The sequence below is a fragment of the Hippichthys cyanospilos genome, chromosome 6, assembly GCF_059441005.1.
Source record: "Hippichthys cyanospilos isolate Australia breed blue-spotted pipefish chromosome 6, RoL_Hcya_1.0, whole genome shotgun sequence".
In the NCBI taxonomy this organism is placed as follows: Eukaryota; Metazoa; Chordata; class Actinopteri; order Syngnathiformes; family Syngnathidae; genus Hippichthys; species Hippichthys cyanospilos.
The window spans coordinates 16,832,101-16,853,410 of record NC_142374.1 but is presented as its reverse complement, the minus strand read 5'-3'; the positions used below and the strand labels follow the sequence as shown (position 1 = coordinate 16,853,410).

The 21,310-nt window shown below is 39.9% G+C and overlaps 1 protein-coding gene across 1 annotated transcript in view; it reads right to left on the bottom strand.

Annotated features, from left to right (window-relative positions):
• Nucleotides 1-21,310, bottom strand: part of megf11 (multiple EGF-like-domains 11) — an 86,479-nt gene that overhangs the window by 43,347 nt on the left and 21,822 nt on the right. The window contains exons 6-7 of the mRNA XM_088416625.1: nucleotides 1,566-1,812; nucleotides 1,368-1,488 (exon numbers count right to left, since the gene is read on the bottom strand). Of these exons, the coding sequence (XP_088272751.1) occupies nucleotides 1,368-1,488; nucleotides 1,566-1,812 (368 nt within the window). The remainder of the gene's footprint in view (nucleotides 1-1,367; nucleotides 1,489-1,565; nucleotides 1,813-21,310) is intronic.

Genomic DNA, 21,310 nt, shown 5'->3' with positions numbered 1-21,310 from the left:
CTACTACACACCTTACTTGTAGAATCTTGTGATTTCTCCAAGCGCCAAATATTTAAGAAATATATGAAATGGACTCATAGTGTTCCCTCATTTATCGTGGGGAGCATGTACCACAAAAAAATCAGGCAGTAACTGAAATTTATGTAGAGAACTTTCTTTTTGGGCTGTGTTCTCTTTACTTTAAGTTTGTTTCTTTGTTTAAAAAAATTCAAGATATTGATTTTTTTTTTGTCTGGTTCATCTTAGGAGGAAAAATATCAAGGAAATATAGTGAGATAACCCATAACAGATGTCATGAATAAAAATCTATCTCGTAGAGGGTGAATTGGGCTGCGTTAAAAGGAATAGAAATTGCAAAAAAAAAAAAAAAAAATAGCGATGAAAACTTGCACTAGAAATGCTATGGTCATAAAATTACAATCTGCAATAGAGTGAAGTTGCAATAACCAAACCACAATGTAGCAAGGGAACACCGTAATGCAAAAAAAAAAAAAAAACGCTCATTCATCCATTTTCTATTGCGCTTATTACATTCAGGATCTATTTATTTATCTTAAAAGCGACATTGCGCTTTGATGAGCATTTACATTCCAGATTATGACTGTAGGCCAGTTTCCATCTTCAATCCCTTGACAGGTTGATGTAACAATTCAAGTTGTGTAAAGTTCTAAGACTGTTCAACTAATTGTCCCTCAAGGGAAATTTGGCGAGTGAACATAATAGTGTGACGTGGTTGAAATGCAATGTGGGGTGTGTCAGGCATGGGATCTACAGAAATGAGCCTGCCCCCTGCTCGGTATGGGTATTGAGCCGAGCAATATCTGTTGATTAAAAATTGGTGGTAGGGGGACGAGGGCAGTGATTCCGCAGCCTCTCCACTAACCTAGTAGAAAAACGGCCAATGAGAAGAAGGCCTGAGAAGGAGATTTTAGAAATGAAAAAAAACTATGAGAATTGAGTACAAGGTTTGAAATCATACAAATAGCTCTTTTCAAAAATCAAACAACTTAAAGCGAATGGACTTATTCAAATTTTGAATGGTGCGGATAATGTATTGGGCAAAGACTCAAAAACTCCCGGATAGTATTTATTGAAAGGGACAAGGGGTATAATTTGAGAGGTAACTATAACTTTAATAAGGCATATGCCCACCCCAAATGCAGGTGCAAAATCCCTCTATGGACTATAACCTGACATGTTCGTAATAAAGATTCATACATTCACTCAAACAGATGATGGGCAAACAGACATTTTAATGCAAAATTCTGAGCCCGTATACTATACTCAGGTATAATCAATAAAACCAAAAAGGTCATGACCGGCGATGCTTAACGAACATTTTATAAAGTTAACTGAAGAGAACCAACCGTCCAGCCTGCGCGGCAGGAACAGTCTCCAGTGATGTGGTGGCACGTGCCTCCGTTCTGACAGGGGCATCCTTGCTCACACTGTGGCCCATGACTGCCATAAGGGCAGCGTTCTCCACAGCTGCCACCACACAGGTCGACAATCAGAAAAAACCCGGTGAAGATTTGAACTCAAGTGGCAACGTCGTCGCTACTCACAAGGCGCCCGTGTAGCCCGGCCCGCAAATGCACTCTCCGGATTTGTGGTCACAGGTGGCGCCGTTGAGACACTGGCATGGCAGTTGGCAAGCCTTACCGTAGTAACCCGGCTCACAGAGTTCCTCACAGCGCCACCCTTGGTAGCCATCGGTGCAGACGCACGCTCCTGTGATGGGGTTGCACTTTGCCCCATTTTGGCACTGGCAGCGATTGCTGCAATGAGGTCCCCAGAAGTCGCTCTCGCAACCTGAAGGAACACAGACAGGGGGGATCCAACATCGGCATTTTAATGAGTAGCATTGCAAAGCATTACTGGGCTAGTTATCAGTAAATCACAGGACACAGAGCAAATCAACCATTCACATTTGCGCGCGCTCATGTCTTCAAGAAACATAATAGTCCCCAAAGAAACCTCACAGAGACACAGAGATAACTTGCAAACTCTACACAGGAGGGAAATAAGATTCAAACCCAGAATCCTGTGAGAGACATGATAACTACCTAATCACTGCACTCCCGCTTCCCAATTGAATAGAAGCACTAAAATAACACTAGAATGACAATTCTTCCTTGTTTGCTTAAAAAAATCTATCTCAATGATCCTGGAGCTAAGTTGTCTGGGGTTTTATGCCCCTGGCAAGGTTACCCATGGCAAACAGGTTCAAGGTGAGGGACCAGACCAAGCACGGATCAGCAACCCTTTATGATGATTCAAACATTTAGATTTGGTTTTCCCTTGCCTGGACCTGGGTCACCGGGCCCTGCTCTGAAGCCAGGCCTGGAGGAGGGGCCCGTTGGTGAGCGCCTGCTGACCGGGCCTGTCTACATGTGTTTTTGTGGACTTGGAATGGAATTTTAAAATTTTGTGAACTGAAGAAACGTTTTTATTTATTTATTTATTTTTAACAAGTAAATGTGATTTATTTTAAAATATTATTATCGTTCTTATTATTACAGTGATTAATTTTTAATGCATTAACAACATGTCATTCTATACTGTATGAATTTTAAATTTGAGACTGCATTTGAACGTCGTCTCTTCTTGTCAGCAGCTATGAAAAACTTGGATGTGTCAAGCTAATCACAGTCAGCGATCTGAAGAAAACCTTCAGCGTAAAAGCTTGATAAGACTATTGCACTGACAATTGCATTATTTTGTGTGTTTATTTTGAAGTTGACCTATGGAGCATGTGGGTGGCATATTAGCGGTTATGTTGTTGCGGCGCTTGAAATGACCAATCCTACTCTTCCTCCATGTCCTCCGACAGCAGACTGAACTATGGCAATTGTTGCGTAACGATCACCGATAAAGGCTTACAAAACCTGGCACTTTTGAACACAAATCAAACGTCATTCAAAAACCTTTAAGGGCGATTGCTGTGCGCTTGATTCTCAGTTTAGCGAGTCTATATGTTTACATTAGAGCCACAGTGATGTGTAATCACTTATTTTGAGCATTAGTTTATCATCTTGACTTTTTTTATATACATTTGAAAACATATGACTAAATTTGAAACGGATACACTTATTATTACAGGAACACTATTAAGAAGCGGTCACGCTACCAATGTAGTAGCAGTGGCTAACATAGGCTTTTTTACAGTGCTATTACTAGCTTAGTATTGCTAGCACTACAATTCTAAGCTGGACAGCATTGTCTTGGGCTAATCATCACAACTATTTTCTTTCAAAGAGTCGTACGAAACGAGTAAAGTGAGTGAAGCTACATGAATATCTTGCTAGTTGTTTTAAAACCGCAAACTCCCTTGAGTTCCACATCTAGGCAAGACATAATGGACAGTTCTGTGCTTCCAACTTTGGCAATAACAATTTGGGTATGGCTGTTTTTTCTGCTCCCAGTGCACAGAGTGAGGTCCATAAAAGCATGCCCGGAGAAATATAGTATGGAGGCCATCAAACACCTTCGGGATGCACCATAACAGAGACAGTGAGCCAGGCTGTCTCTCTGTTCCAACATCAGTGAAATTTCCACAGACTCACTACAACATTTTGTAAAAAAAAAAAAAAAATCTGCGCTAGAAGTATGGGAAGCTGTTATAGCTACAAATGGAATACCCACTCCTTATCTGCTACAACTTTCAGTTACTGTATAGGAATAAATCCCAGCTTCACTAGAAAACCTAAAGGAGTTTTCTGAAATCGATACGCAAGTCACAATTGACAAAAACGCAATGATGGTCAAGCGTGAGTTTGTTACAACTTTGCTCAACTAATTGTATTTCATTGGACGAATTGCGCCGACAATACCTCAACGAGCCAACATTCATCTCCCTTAATCGCACTCTTGGCTCCTGCAACTGCATTGCTATATTGACACTCTTAAAAATTGCTGCTTCACATGGGCTCAAGTAAATAGCCTGATGACATGACCAAGTGGGGCCTGAGGGAGTGGTGTAAAACAAGCGCATTCGCACACTGCGCAAGTGACAGGTGTGTTTAGAGGCACTCAATAATCCCGCAAACTGCAAGCAAAGAGCTAATCCTTCAATGTTAAATAAACAGCCATTTTTTATGTGAAGAGCAATTGGCCCAGAGCGCAGGTTGCCGGCTGCCTCGCAAACCTAATTGTTCTTGAGAGAGTGGAGTGCTGATTTAAGTGATTGGTATGGCCTGATGTATCTCCATCAACACCTGCTCTATTGCTCCCCATAAAACTGCAGTTTGAGGCCCAGTCGCTGCAGCCTATTAGGTGAATATTCCACTATTGATTGTTCGCTAGCGAAGGGGCGAATGTCTTGTATGTCGGCTTTGCCAGAGGTGTGATCGGCCAACGTGGGAGCTCAATGAAACCTATTTTGTGGTTGCCAGCCAAGCTTGTTTTTCCAGGCACTCAGCAGGAAGATGATCATTCTCTTCACGGATACGAACAGGTCCGCCCGGAGGGTGGTCATCAAACATACCGCTTGGCCACCGGGGCTGTTGCGGCCGCATCGACGAGAGGAACTGCGGTGCACGGGTCATATTGCGTGAACATAAATCTGCTCCCGTACGGTCTCATGTGTGGCACAAAAAATCTTTGTACATGTATTTATTTTTTTATTTGGTTTGTTCGGTTGAAAACAAATTGCCGGGCCTACCATTATCAGAGTCAAACCCAGATTTCCCGAGTGTGACGCAAACATGCAAGGGACTGTACTGCAGTAGTGTTAAAAACTATTCTTTATACTTTGGACTTTGATTTACTCACGTAAAAAAAAACAACAAAAACAAGAAAAAGTCAACTGATTTCACCATTTAAGATGATTTTTGTTACCGACCTACTTGGCAGGTTAGGCGGCAAATAATGTATGTGTTTAGGCTAGGTCCACACCGCAGCCTGAAGTTACAGAATTTAGATTTTTTTGTCACTATCCGACCTGTATCTGATAGGTAACGCGAAGATGTGAATGACACAAATCTGATTTATTCAAATGTGACCCAGGCCACTGGTATGTGATATGTGGATGCGGTACTAAATCTGATACATATACGTGTGTGTGTGTGTGTGTGCATGCGTGGGAGACGTTGCTGTCACGGTATAAAATGCCATGGCCGAACACCGCACCTTTCCCCCTCATTTCCGCCTTAAATGTAACCGATTGAAAATATTTTGGCTCCAGTATGACAGCCATTTGGCCATCCATTATGGTACTTCTGTAAGCACAAACTTTACGCTGCGTGATGTCATTGTCTGCGCTGCGCATGCAGGACTGTTTTGGGCCGTTTGGCATTCACACAAAAGCCATATACAGCAGGGGTCTCAAACTCCAGACCTCGAGGGCCGCAAACCTGCATGTTTTCCATTTGAGACCCCTGATATACAGGATGCTTTTAGAAAATCTGAACGACCTCTTGAAAAAAAAAAAAAAATCGCAGTGACAACCTAGCCTTAGTTTCCCCTTTCAGGATACAGAGGCCTACTTGTGTCATTAACACTCCTTCTCATTGTAATTAGTAGCATTAGATCAATCAACTTCACTTTGAGCTCCAACATTCCACTTTATAGTACGGATATTACATTCACACCACTCAACTTGTAGTTGAGAATCGCATCGTTTATTTTTCTGCTGCTCACGAGCTTAACCAGTGCTCCCGTTCAGAGTCGTAAACCGTCTGTGGCTTGCAGTGGAAAGCCTCGGCACGCACACAGCAAAAGCCCATTATCCAACTTCTCTCACTTTGCTCGCATTGACAGCAATTAACTGTCATTTAGAAGTCGGAGCTGATGTGCGGCGAGCAAACACAGGGGACACGAGCGTGAGGACATCGGTTTCTGGGGAGCGCTGCTAAATTGAGTGACGTGACGATTCGCCCTCAGCGAGTTGTCTTGCACCGCCAACAGGTCTCGCGTCGCGTTTGAAACCAGCGAGGCTCGCGATCCCAACCATTAACTGCACCGACCCGGGTCAGGCTATCTAATGAGCGGACACTTACGCGAGCCGCCTTGTATTCTCAGAGCTCATATTGTATAAGAGTAAGGATGCGGATAACCTCACATACAGGAGGGAAGAACAATCCCAAGGTGCTAGCTATAATCTCCCTGCCTGGAACCAAACAGATTGCATTGTGAGGAAGGTGCCAATTGCAAACTTTTGAAGGTGACGTCCAAAGCACGGGCTAAGAAAGCCGCGGCGCCGCTGCCGAGCTTTGAAGTGCGCTCAAGAGTCAGCGTGATGAGTGACCGGCTGCAGTGGGATTAAGAACAAACAACTTCCAGCAGCTGACTTTGCTCACAAGTTCTCCTCAGCGAGGCCTCCTGAGCTACACTGATTGACACTCTATAATAAGGAGGTGCCACACAAAGTCACCTCAAGCCTTTAACGGCTGAAGTCAAACCGGACCAGCCGAACTCTTTAAAAGCGGGTCGTCTGGGAAAGTTGTGTGCAAGGTTGCAGCCGGACACGTGCCGTAACGCTTTCCACAATCAGGCAGTTTGAGAAAGTTGCTTCGAAATTAAATTACTTTCAGTTGACAAAAATGATATGTTGTGCAGCTGTAAACATCGCATTGTCCAAGAGCGCAAGGCATTTTCAGTACTTTACATCAGATGGGCCCAAAGTCTGGCCTGGGGGGTCAAATGCGATCCGTGATCATAGTTTATCCAGCCTGCAGCCTCTGTCGTAATACTTATAATCTGGCTCGTAGCTCTGTTGATAAATATCTAAAATACATGCTAAATGCAATTTCACGTTCTTCCACAAGAGGGCAGGAGCACTGTCTAGCACCATGATTGGGTAAATCTCATTTTTTCTCCATTGCAACGTTCCCCGATCGTCAAAACATTGAAGCTGATTTCACACCGCAATATTATGGCGCATCTCAGTTGCCTTATAGGTGCATTAAAGTGTGACGATCGATCATCGAGGTGCTATCATCGAGGAGCTGGATATTTCATTTCAATGATATGCAATGTTTCAAACAGTGAACTGATTTTTTTTTTTTTTAACACATTTCCCCAATATCAAAATAAAAAAGAACATTTAACTGGTGGCGGTGATATTTTCTGTCAGAATTTTTTTTTCTTTTTACTGGTGAATACTGTAGCTCATTTTTATAATTACAAATTTCCCTTTATTGAAATGTAAACGGAATAAACCCCAATATATCTGCCCTACTCTTTGTTGTTTTATAATGTAAAAAAAGCTGCTTTCAAGAGGGTCATTAGTGATGGCCTAGCACAGAACTGTAATCTTTCGTAACAAAATATATTAGTAGTAACTCTTATTGATTGCCCCTAAGAGATAACACAGTTTCATTATAACTTTACCATAGCGAGTCAGGCTTCACGCGCTAAAATATTTAACATTCATCTTTTTTACAGGAACAATGACACATTTCTGCTCGCAATTCAGCTGACACCACAATATGCAGCCTTTCGACAATGAGCTATTTGTAACGCGGCCGGGACATTCGATAACGTTCTTCAACATTTATCCATTCATCACGGCACATGAAATAAATCATGCAGACTAATAAAGTGAATATTCCAAGGGACTGGTGCGACGGGAAAAGTGATGATTATTGTGGGGAGTCATACATTTGTCTCACTTTTCTTACATTTATGGCTATAATAGATGCAGATACTGTACAGGACACATTCTATGGTTTATGTTTTATTATCTGCAGTTATGTATTGCTCTTTGGAAAATCCAGACAGAACATCATCTTATTTAACGGTTACATGAAATAGCTATTATCAGTATGTGGGGAGTAGATTTGCGCTAGGATGGACCCTTCTCTGCACTATCAAGCACACAAGAGAGGCCATTTAGGAAATATTGATCAGTTGAATGGGTGCTTGTGTATGATCCTTATTACTTATAGTTTTGGTTCCACTCTGCGAAACATTGGTGTGTATTTTATATATTTGGTATCTTTCAAAGGAAATATACATATAAATGAGCTAATCTGGATTATAAAATATTGACAATAGTAAATCAGATCTAGCAAAAAAATTGAGTCAGTTCGTGATTTTATAATTTTATGTACTTAAGATACTCCACAAACTGTTTTCATGTCAGCTAAGAATGTGTAATATTTTTTTTATTTGAGTGTTAGGCTAAAGAAGTGTGCAAAAATGGACAATATTGGATGAGTTAAGCAATTAATAACTACTGTAAACATGTCCAGTATTGTGTGACTTTTGCAAAACATCAATGACATAATTTAGGTAATTTTCAAATCTTAGATTTTTAAAATGACAAATTAATCAAATTATGTATTTTTGGACTCTTAAGGTGCACTGAATTATATGATTACACAATCACGATTATTTTGAGTGTTTGTCAAATAAAACATCAAAACAGCATTTTTCACAAACTCAAAACCAGTCATCAACATTGTTTACATCAATTTATGTTTTAGATCATAAGCATTTACTGCCGTGCGTCAAATGCAAATGATTACAAATACTACACTACGGTAAAAGTTGTTTTGGGGTTTTGTGAGAAGAATAAATAACTCAGCATTTTTTCACAAAAGCAGCCATAAGTCCAGCATTGTTTACTTGACTAAAACTTTTAGATCATAAGCATTTTCTGCCATCCGTGAAGCATTCAAATGCGAATGATTGCATATACTGCAGTCATTTAAGGTTTTGATATTAGCCACAGTAGGTAAACAAAACAAGACTACAGCACGGGCATGCTGCTGTTAGCTTGACAAATGCATTTGGAGAGCATACATAAAAATCTGCCAATAATCATCGGGGTGGTTCTGCTAGATTGGAGAAGCGCCCCGCTGCGGCTTCTGTTGTTGGGCGTGTTGTTTGTCCTGCCTTAATTCATCTTCTCCAAGGCCATGTGCACCCCCACCCCCCTCCCCCCAGACTGATGAGCGCAGGGCCAAGTTAACAACACGAGGAGGAGATGCCCGGAACACAAATTGCTCAGCTGCTTAAGTCCGAACGTGCGTTCTGGCTCCTTGATAGCGTCTTGCAAGTGAAAGGGTGGAAACAGGATGAGACGGCTGATTATCTGAATCGTTAAAAGTGATGACTAAATAAGAAAAAACCCTTTTCTGACGAAGACACTCTGAATCGGCCGGTACGGCAAAGTGGAGCTGATGGTTTCTTCTGACTTGCACTCAGTATTTGAGGCACGGATCAATGGGAGGTTGCAGGTGCATGTCAGCTTGTCGACGGTACATCCACAGCTGGGTCAACGGGGCTACCGAGCATGACCAAGCTGCACCTTGGCAGACTTAATTCCAAACAACTTTACGGGATTTCAAATAAAACCCCATCATTTTTGTGTTGTTGCAGCATGGAAATAGAGTGAAAAGACACCCTCGCACAGTAAACCAGGCGCTCGTTTGACGAAACCTCACACAGCTCATAAAAGCTTGTGGATCATCATATTGTTAAACTGGCTGTCACACTTTTCTTTTTATCTAATAACCCGCCTCGTCCTGCGGAGACCTTTTGGTTCCTTTTAATATAACAACAAGCAGAAAGCCTTGAGAGGTGGATAATAGTTTATCTCCACCGGGCACACCGGTACACACACACTGCAGCGAAATAAACAAAGTAGTGTTTGCAGCTCAAAAAAAACAAAACAATGTCAAGCTGATAAAAACGACTCTTACCGCTCCCGATTTGCACACATTGATTTCCTTTTTTCAATTATCAATTGTAATTAGCATGGAGCCAATTGTGCCACGGGGCATTTGCAGTCAATGACTAGGGGTCTGGTCAAAGCGCATAGATTGATGTTGGTTCATGGAATGTCGATAGGGGGCACCCCCACCTGCTTCGTGAGATAGTCAAATAATTCTAAGCAAATTGTTCTGTGGTCTGTAGCTAAGCTCCTAACACTGAACGTAATTTTAAATTTATGTACATAAACATAGTAAAATATGGGTGAACGTGCATAGAGTCAATTGTTTCAGAAAACTAGAATTATCAGGTTTAGACAAAACAACTGTTTTTGTTAAATCTTCAAGAAAGATAGATACACATACTAGGAAATAGCCCATTAAAGTCATTGTGAAGTCCAAATAAATGCTTTTGCTGTACACTCTTAGAAGTGTTGGGTCAAAAATGAACCAAAATTGGATGACCCAGAGCTGGGTCCAAATGTGACCAGGCCAATCCTGGGTTAGTCATATCCAGCACACCGGGTTGAGGATTTGACCCAATGAGGGAGAAAACTAGAGATGCCCTGATAACATGTTTTTTTTTTTTTTATATCTGCAATGTATTAAAGAGAAAAAAAAAAGTGTATCAGATTCTTAACTTTTTTCTTTAACAAAACTATCCCAGTAAGTGAACTTTTATGGATCGTTGAGCAGTGGGTTGAACCAAGTGAAACATTTAATTCATTTTTTAGAGGGGGGGGCTCAGTTGTTTTAGCGGGCAAATTAAATTAGTTGCGTTAAATGGAGCTCTATTCTTACTGCCATGCAAAATATTCAATTTGCACACATTGCAAATTGCATTTGCATGGTCTCTGCTTTCCACATTTTTTTTCCCCATATTACAGCCATTCTTCTTATTTGACACAGAGTTCATATTAGCTTCCCTTGACCAGTGGTTCTCAAATGGGGGTAGGGGTACTTGAAGGAACACCAGGGAGTACTCAGATTTGATATAAAACAAAAAAAAAATCATGCAAAAATCTTTTAGAAATAATTATTGCATTAATGAAAGGTTTCAGGAAAATATAAGTTCATAAAACGAATTATGTAGGTTTTTCAAGTTCATTATTTTAAAAACCCAGATTCTCTTCCATACTAGAATAGTTCGACCCAAATTATCACGTGCCACCTCTCGTTACCTGTCAAGTTAATGATATGTGTTTGTGAACAGATCTCTAATATAATCCTAAAAGAGGACGCTTTATGTTTGACATTTTTCTGTGGACAAATTCTATTTCTTTTTGGGTACTGGTCTGACACTTAATGTTGATTATTTTTTGTGGACACATATTTATGAACAATCAAGTTCTTTCTTTTTGATAACAGATATTTTCTATGATCCAAAAGAGGACGCAAAACCTCTCAACTGTTTTCCATAAAACATTGTGGAGGATTGGTACATGTACAAAGGAAGAACGTATTAAAGTCCTTATAAAGCCAAAATAAATGTCCTCTAAATTTTATACAGAAGACTAATGTTGCTGATATCCTTGCCAAATGTAAAGAATGACCAAGGATATGAGGCTTCAAAATGTTGACAACGAAAAATCAAGCGGCTAGGGTTGGTGGATGTGTCCACCGAACAATGAAACGGTCAAGTGTCAATCAAACAACACTGTTACATCTCTCTTACATCTTTCTTAAGCCTACACATACATACATGTTTGAGTTGTCAATATATCTCCTCTTAAAGCCTCCGTGGCTGTAATATATTCCACCATTTTATCTCTGGGATTTTCCTCGCCACGACGAAGCGCTTGAAAACAGCCATGGCAAAAAGAAGGCCTGGTCCTTCACACTTTCAACTTTCTCTCCAAGACATGCGTACACGCACGGATGACGACGAGGCGCTCTAAAGTCGTCTTCAGCAAACATATTCAAACGTGTGATGAAATTAGATGCTAATCTCTAAATTGACCTTAAGATGTCTTTTGATGAAGGGTATTAGTTCATATTCCTGTTTGCCAGTCACTACATTCAAAATTCCATCCATCTGCTTGCCCTTATGAGGTGAGACTGCTGTATTGTCATTGGATCGCCCCCTTCCTCAAATTTGTCTCTCATCAATGTATTAAAGGGTGGCACGGTGGAAAACTGATTAGCCTCACAGTGCAGACGCCGTGGACTTGTCTCCGGCTCCAATCTTCCTGTGTGGAGTTTGCATGTTCTCCCCATGCCTATATTGGTTTTCTCCAACTACTCTGGGTTCCTCCCACATCCCAAGAGCATGCAGGATTGTTATATTGGACACTGAATTAAATTCAGGTGTGATTGTGAGTGTGAATCATCTTTGTTTGCCCTGCAATTGGCTGGGTGTACCCTCCCTACTTCCCGAAGACAGCTGGGATAGGCTTCAGCACACCCGCGACCCTAATTAGGATAAGCGGTCAAAATAACGGATGGATGTAATTGCATAAAAGCCCGAAGGTGTTTTTTTTTTTTTTTTTTGCCCGCACCAAGAAATGAACTTGCCATGTACCACAGGTTATGGACGTGTCCCTCAAACTGAGCACACACACTTAAGCTGGAGTGCCTCAATACCTTCTAAATCACTTTAAACAACAGAGACATGGGCACACAAAAAATTAAGCGCTAATTGTTTTTTAATGATATCACATTATGCAAATGATCATTATAAAGTCATAAATTCTTGGGCTGAGTTCCTGCATGCCCGGGCACCACGAGTGCCAAATTACAGTATATTGCTTCGGCTGACGAAAGTAAAATGATAAGGATGTTTTATTGCCATTCGTGAGTTGACACCGTTGGCTGTCAACGTGTATGCATTATTCTCGAATATTTCAATAAATATTCACTGTTAGGAAAAAAAAAAATCACAGTAGTACTACAAATGCATTGTAACAAGGGTTTTTTAAAATACAAAGGAAATGAATAGATTCAATATGCTCCCTGGATGGACTAAGTATAGAAAGATAGCTGCATAGTACAAAAGGACAGAAACAGAAAAAAATACATCCATTTTTTTTCTCCCCCCAAACCTCATCTCTCCAGGATAAAATTGAATCTTTTGAGCATTTTCTCCAACCAAAAAAATGAGGAAACCCTGGTGTTTATGTCAAATGAACTGCTGGCTCTAAGAGCAGCGACGTTCTTCCTCGATCTGAAACTCACGCAGCCTCTGAATAATTCTTCCTCGAGTCTCAAAGTCAAAGTGAAGCAAACTTATGGAGCTTTACGTGCGTGCGGGAGAGAGAGAGTGAGATGGAGAGAGATTGAAAACATACTGTAGTTACATTAAAGCGGCGTCAAACAAATGAATTGAGTCATCTGGGAAAAAGATGCGAGGTTCCAGCGGCTGTCAGCGTGAGCCTTCAATTGTGATTGATTACTTGCATGGGAGGACGAGTGTCTCAAATACTAAAACAAAACATCAATATGTGTAATCACTAGTCACTTTTGATTAAGCTAAACAAGGGGACGATGTAAGAATCCAAATCCACGTGGAATCTTGTTTGAAAGTCCACGCGAGCGCAGGTGATATCGATCCACAGACCTTAAACCTCTTTTTGTGCTGTCTGGTTGGGGGCGAATCTGTCATTCGTTTTTTAAAACGCTTCTGCCCGGAACAAAGGCAAGAGAATCACAAGGTGAGGACTTTTAATTCAAATCGCTCAGACGGGGGCGTCTTCATTTTAGCTGAACTGGAATGTCAGCACTTTTGTCCTATAAAAAGTTTCCATTAATTGCGCATACACAACAGGATAAGGTAAGCGCCCACTGTGACTACTACTGCTCAAATGTGCAAATAACCTTCGGCGTTATCTTTATGTTACTGAGTTTAGCGGTTAATCAATTAATCAGCAGTGAATCAACTACCAAATTTTGTGCTGATTAGTTTTGGTAATTGAGTTATTGTTTAGACACCCAAAATTGTAACAAAGCTTTTGTTCCTCGACTGTCCTCTAGTCATCTATGAAGGCAGACTTATTATTGTTGTTGTTATTATTGTATTGCTGTTGTTATGTAGTGTACATTTTTGCCTATGTTAGTGGTCTACAGGTCAAACCTCACAATAATGTTTTATTCCTTTTTGCGAAGGTTTAACTGTTTAAGATATTCCAATTGAATCTAGGTCCTTATTTAGACCCGTTTGGGAAAGCTCCCTTCTTTTTAAATAAGTACGAGGATAACAGTTGCATGCTTGAGTGAGTTTGCGGTAGAACAATCCTGATCTCAACACCCTCATGTAACTTTTAACAATACAACAGAGATTTTGAGTGAGACTCTCTCCAATCCTCACAGTTGTTCACAAAATTCTCACAGACACGCTCCAAAATCATGTAATCTTCCCAGAGGCTTTTCTAGCTGTTAAGGGGGCGACCGATTCCGTATTTTCTTCAGGCGTTTTGATTGTATTAAATCATTTTGATTGTTTGACCATCATTACACAGAGTGCCTGTTGTCAAAATTTGAAAACTAGAGTTTGAATGCTCAAAGTAGATAGCGGATTGTCTTTCCTTCTCCTTGTGTGGCAAAAGCAAACAATTTAATTGAATTTTGGGGCTTGTAATGTCTGCATTACTCTAATCACAGGAGAGCACAGCACCGTTGTTTATCTCGACCTTGGGAGAATTAACAGAGGGGATTTGTGGAGATGTTAATACTTTGTGAAAAAAAAAAAAAACAGTATTCTGCTAGATGGCAGCCTGGTTTTATTGATCAACGAGTCAATTGTTTTATTGGTATTCAAAACAATGACATGCACTGTGCGCTTGTGTGCTGTAAACTCCCACCGAAAATAAACAATGCACTAAAGTAATTCTGCGCCGGCGCGACAAACACTGCGCTGTATGTTAAGGAATGCAAATAGGAATTAATACATTCAGTCTCGTTACCATACAATGTAACTGTATATGATTAAAACGCTCGGTGATTCATCAGTCAGAGATAACAGTAAAGGTGGCGGTTGCTGCGCTATCTTGGGTCCACAACATGCAATAGAACCTCCTCAGAGGGTGGCATGAATGCAGGCGGAGCGAGAGTGCCGCAGAATGCAAACTACAACCCCAAATACCCTGGGGCCTGAAGGCAAATTTGATTAAAAGTTTGTTTTTCTTCACTCTCAACCAACGGAGGAGCCCGTCGATGCGGCACTGACAGTTAATTGGACTTGGCAGGGCCACGAGTTCATTCGTCAGCATTGTGCGGGTTGCCTAGGAGGAGCAGGACAATCGATGTTCCTCAGGATGGCCTGTAATCACTGCACCATTGCGATGAAGTGCAGGGTTAAACATCGGGAGATTGCAGGGGCGCCGGGGGATCCGAGAAAGACTGCTAATATTCCGCCAAACGTAGAATAAAGCAAGGTCATCCCAACACGGGCCCCAGAGGATGCGAAGAAGCTAAACGCAAGGGATTCCTGAGGGACTCCAGCAAGGCCTGACTAAGTGTTTGCAAATGAAACCCTGCACAATTTCTCACGGTAATATTAACGCAAGCGCTTGGGAAAGTGAGAACCTGAGCAGACGTACTTGTGCTAGTGTTCGATAAGATTTACCATGTACATTCCTGGCAAATGCACACTTTGGATCGCGTTCGGTTTAAATTTGATTTGACGTTATAGCTTTTTACTCTGCATAGTGCACACAGCCGCACACCAACAATGGTTTTGATCTTTTTAAAATGTTTTCTTTTCTTTTTGTTTTGTCCATTTCCCTCTTTTACAAAAATCATATCGTGCATACAAATACACAAATATACATACTTGTACTGTATGTATACTGTACACATTCATGCATAAACATATTTAATAGAGTAGAAAAAATATAAATATGCATATATATATGCATATATATATATGCATATATATATATATATATATGCATATACAGTATATATATATATATATATATATATATATATATATATATATATATATATATATATATACACACACGTCCACACACACTCATCCAATGGATTTTCTTAAGATTTAAATTAGTGGATTACTGTTTATGTTGTTTCTAGGACATTTATGTTCTTTTTCTAGGATACACAAAGGGAAGAAAATGTACAGTGCAGGTCTGTGTGCACACATAACTTGTTTTGTTTCATTGTTAATGCACTGATATTGACCACAGTGGTCCCAATTTACAATTGTGTGCCTGAGAGCACTTTAATAAGTACCAACAGTGAAAGAAAAACATTTTTTTTGCCCTACAGCCATTATTGAGTTCTCATAACATTTTGAAATGCTCATGTGTTTGCGACTTAATCAAATGAACTTTTGTGTATGTGCTATTAAATGGTCAGAAAGTTTAAAACGGCTATCAAGTTAGGAAGAGAGTTGAAAAGGTGATGATTCAGAACACAAAAAGATTTGTCGGGGATACAAAAAAAGCACTCCAAGCTAAACTGCATATTAACACCATTGCAATGCATAGAGGGAATAATGTGGAGCAAATATGCATTTGTGTAAACAGCCCATCAAAAACAATAATTAGCCAATGCCTGTTCAGAGTGACTTCAGAAAAATGGCAATGGACCCAAACCAAGCGTGACTTACAGACTGCAAAATGAGCTTTGTTCTTCATTAGTATTCAGAATCCATTGTGTCTCTCTAAACTGTTATCATGGCATTTCGGCAATTTTAGACGTGCTGACCTTCTCTTAAGGACAGCAGATAAGGCCTTTTAATGTCCTTAAATCAGGCCATCTATTCAGACTCTCAGACGCTCTCTTAGTGGATAATGACAAACATAAGTGCGATAGCGGTCGTCACAATGCGATGCCTCCAAATTATTTTATCGCGTTGACCATCGACACGGTAAATGCCAGGCTTTTTTTTCCCTCCCTTCCCACGTATGAAAACACGTCCGCTCAAATGTACGCACACATTTTAGGCCTTCTCCCAAAGGTAATGGAGTAGTGAGCTCGTGGGTGCCATAAATCCTGTTTAATGGGATGGCACAAGACTCTCCAGAGCAGAGCGGCGAGTCAATGTGTGCTCTGGGCCAAAAAAACAATTTACAGAAACAACTGCTTTAACTCACTTGACATACTGGAGGCATGCAAAAATTGCATTGAATGTTTGAATACTGTACTGTAAGGATGCAAGGATATCATCTCACAGAGTTGTAACTGCTGTCCACAAAAGTGCCATTCTCCAGAATCAGCACACTAATACGAAATGCTGTACAAACAACCAAGTGGCCCAACTGCTATAAAACAAATATAGTTGTCAGTAAATGTGTCTTATTGCATGCTTGTCTAAATACTAATGTAATAGAGTTTTATTTGGGATAATGATCATCAGATACTAACTCAATGACTGTCTAGATATGAGATTTAAATACTCGCTACGAATAAAAAATAAAGAAGATTGCGCAGCTTAACTTGGCAAATCGATTTGGTGGTTTATCTGTTTTATTTCAAAACAGACCATTCATACAGTAAGTATGTAGGTAATTATAATGAACTAGAGATTAGATACATAAAGTTCTCTAATATATCCATTAATTAATTTCCTTGTGGGTTTATCCGTGTACTTTGTCATTGAGAGCTTGAGCCTTGTTTAGGCAAATTACTTGCGAATTGGTTGCCAGTCAATCACAGAGCACAAATAGAGACAAACAACAATTCACACTCACATTCACACCACCACTGAGAGGGAACTGAACCCACACTGCCTACACAGGAGAGTGTACCACTACACCAGGAGTGACATCTAATCCCACCCATTTCCAAAAGTGGTGCAAATTTTCTTCTGTTACAAGCTAGAAGTGTTAAACTATTTTTTATGATACTCCTAACGGCACTGTAACATAATGGGGACAAATATTACACCTCTAAACGTGTTGCAATGTACACCTACACTACTGCCAAACAATAAACATGGGTGTCAATCAAAGATGAGAATTATTATTTTTCAACAGCCATATATATATATATATATATATATATATATATTTTTTATACATAAAATTATTCTCCATATTCTGTTCTTTTCATGTCTTATTATATCTATTTGGTTACGCTCCTTCCAGTGTTATAATTTTAAGTTGGAGTTTTTAGCCAATTAGAATTCAGCTAACTTGTGTTGCCAGGCAGTATGAAATCTTCCTGCAGAAAAGGCTGCGGGCTTCTGTGCAAATGCAGATGGATATTTGAGTATAACTTCATAGACAGCTGTAATAGCCAATCGAGTCAAAAGATCGCCATCTAGAGGCCTCACATTGAACGTGACGTGAGTGGATGCTCACTGCAGGAAGGCGGTGCAATGCTCAACAAGCAAGCTACGCAGTGTTGACTTTTGCTTAGAAGCGTCGCATAGCTATTAGCCAACCTGTCCCAACTTGGCCATATTTCTGACTGCGCTACCAGGAGCGTGAGCTAGCGCTACAAGGGGCGTGAGCTAACCCTGGCAAACAGTTCTGCTGGGAATGCCTTTTGTTTTCAAAGGATCGAATTGGTGTTTAGAGCTACACTGGATGTGTCGTAGAGAAAGAGCTACAGTTCTTGTTAAAATGTATACGTGCCTGATGAATGGGCTGGGAGACTAACTTGACATGAGTCTTTCTGCACATGCATGTTGCGCCCGGATGGTATAATTTGCATCCTGTAGGTCTTTGACGGTGATGCATGTCAATGTCCTGCTGCTGTGGGAGAGGAGGGGAACCATCTGGCTTCCATGCACTTCTGAGAATAATGTGTAAATGTTGTTGACGGGTGCCAGAGGGAATCCTCCCAGGAGTCTTTTCAAAGTACATTCTTGCTGCATGCATTAGGTCTGGCTCGCTTTGTGTTAATAGTTCAACTTGTTGGTGTTGCTACTCGCAGTATCCTCCGTGATGGGCTACAACTAACAGAGATTCCAAAATTTAATATACAATAATGTCACTGATTTATTTGCCAATCAAAATTAAGTAAGTAGCCCCCCTGTCTGCAGCAATTTTCCTTTAGTAAGTGCTCTGAGGTTGAATGCAGCAATTAAAGGTGTTAAACGTGTGCTGCTCGGAGGCGATCGGGGAGGAATAGGCTACCTCTTGGACCATGGCTGATCAACTCGATTAGATCATAAAGTGTCGCTGATGATAGTTTGTGTGTTGTGCTTTGTCTATTTTACCTTTTTTCACTGACTCTCAGCAGTGTAGGAAATTGAGCAAGTTTCCATGACCTACTACGGCGACCCCGCCCTCAATGAAGCGTTTACCAAAAAAATACCCCATTTACAGTAAAATATTGTTTAAGGTCTGTAAACACTTTCAAAAGATTCTATTTACATTTAAACACCTTATAATATTTTAAAACATAATCTTTGAGAGAAATCATTAACAAAAAGTATTATACAAAGTGTGTAAATATACACCGTATCACCATCTATTGGTTGACAGTAGAATTGAGTCCAAAATGAACAGGAAGTCACTTACAAGATGGGACTTAAAAAATGATGGAGAGGGCATTACTGAATGGTGGGAAAAAAACACAATCAAGTCCTGGATTTGATTTTTTAATCATTTTCAAAACAACAGAGACTGAATGTATGAAACTCCTGACTCGACTATGTGCACATTTTTCACTGAGCTGACTTAATGTAATAAGTAGCAACACGTGGAAAAAAAAGTTTGAACAACACTCAAAAGTTGATAAAATATGGTGTATATCCAGATATTTATTGAACTGAGGTCCGATATTAAAAAATCACAATAGCACACCGGGATTTTTAAAGATATTAGATTTTCCATTCCATCGGATCAATATTTGTTGCACCCTATAAGAACCTCAAAATGTCATTCTCCTCAGTGTAACAAACAATCGGAGTGTTTCCCAACCTTTATTGAGCCAGGGCTTTACGTTTCAAATCATAGCATTGGTCTGTGGGCTGTTATACATAGGCAACAGGTGGATTTGTAATCCACATTCAATCCTAAAGACATATTTTTAGTTTTTTAAAATTCCAAATGTGTATATATATATATATATATATATATATATATATATATATATATATATATATATATATAGTTGAATGTATACTAAATTAATCAAGCACTAAAGTAATTGAGTCCTTTAATATTCAACTAAACTAATCGATTATTTTAGATACTTTAAGTAATCAATTTCTTCCAGAAATCAGTATTAAAGTCTATTACTTCATGGGCGTAAGTGTTTGAATATTTGCGTACTTTTGGCACTTTAAAGGTGTTTCATTACTTTAGGTGCTAAAGTACTGAAGTAATTGCTTAGTTTTAGCACTGCTGCCTGAGAGAGTTGATTAATTCATCACTTGAGTTTCCTAAAGTAATCACTTTAGGACTTGATCACAGTTAACAATTAAAGTAGTTATTTAACGACAATAACTATTAAAGTAATTATAAACAATTACCTTAGTACTTAATTACATATTGGTAATTGATTATTATAGCTATCTAGATATCTAGGTTATAAATATAGATATATTTTTACTTAATTCATTTAGTACAAGCCGTTTTAGACCCTCCTTGAGCTAAACACTTGAAAAAATACAGGTAAAAAATACAAACAAGTAGCTGGGGTTAAATTTCTCTTGAACGATTCCTAAAAACACAAAAATATGTCTTTGGCATTTAATGAGTTAATAAATAATCCACTTCATTTTTTTTCCCTCATTAATTTACTGCCACAGTTTGAATTTTCAGGAAGCAGTTGTTGATCCACACAAGACGAAAATAATTTGATCATAAAAACCAGAAGACAGCAAAACAATAAGAAAGCTCAAACTTTATAGCCAAAACGAAAACATAAAAATGCCCTTTGATGCTGTGCATTGGGAATTGTGAAGAGAAACATAAAACGATAAGAGCAGAACGTGTTCAACAGCACAAACACGACACACAAACCAGCAGCAACAATTAAACATTCATTCAATTTCTCAGGAGAACTCAAGAACTAAACTCCAAAATTGTGACAGTCAACAAGAAACATCCTGTCTTGTCCTTCTTGAACTGTTTTTATTTTAGCAACCGTGCCCTTGTGGAAGAGATCCCCTGGGACTCCACGCAGTTCACAGGGCAGCTCTGGTCCCAGCGGGACTCTCGATTCAAGACCGGGCAGAGAATGAAAAATTCTCTGGCATCAGCAGGTGGATCCCAGTAGGCGGCAAAGAAAAAGAAAAACAAAAAAAAGAAAAGAAAAACAGCTGATATCTTCAGCCGCAAGACAACTTGCTGAATCTCTGGAAGCTTATCGCCTTCGCTTTGCCACCCCCCCCCCCCCCCCAAAAAAAAAAAAAAAAAACGTCTGAGTCTCCTCTCGCCGCCTGACACATATACAAAACAACTTCCTGCCAGGTGCTGCTCTACAAACCAGGTCCAAGCCTTTGATTGGGAGCCAAATCACTGGCTGGAAGCCCGTCACTTTAGCTTTAGGCCGCCGAGCATTCCACTTCAACCACCCCATGCACCAGTGCCATGCTTTCTAATCACATTTACGCATTCCTCGTCTTGTGACCACCACACATCGTGCCCTCTTCTCAGCAATCAAATGGCTTTTATATGAGCTTAAATTAGGACAACTAGACTTCCAAGACTAAAAAGTAGGACAGTGCAAGTTCCCTGAAAATCAAATACGCCTTACATTCCCACCAGGAACTATTGTTGCCAATCTAATCG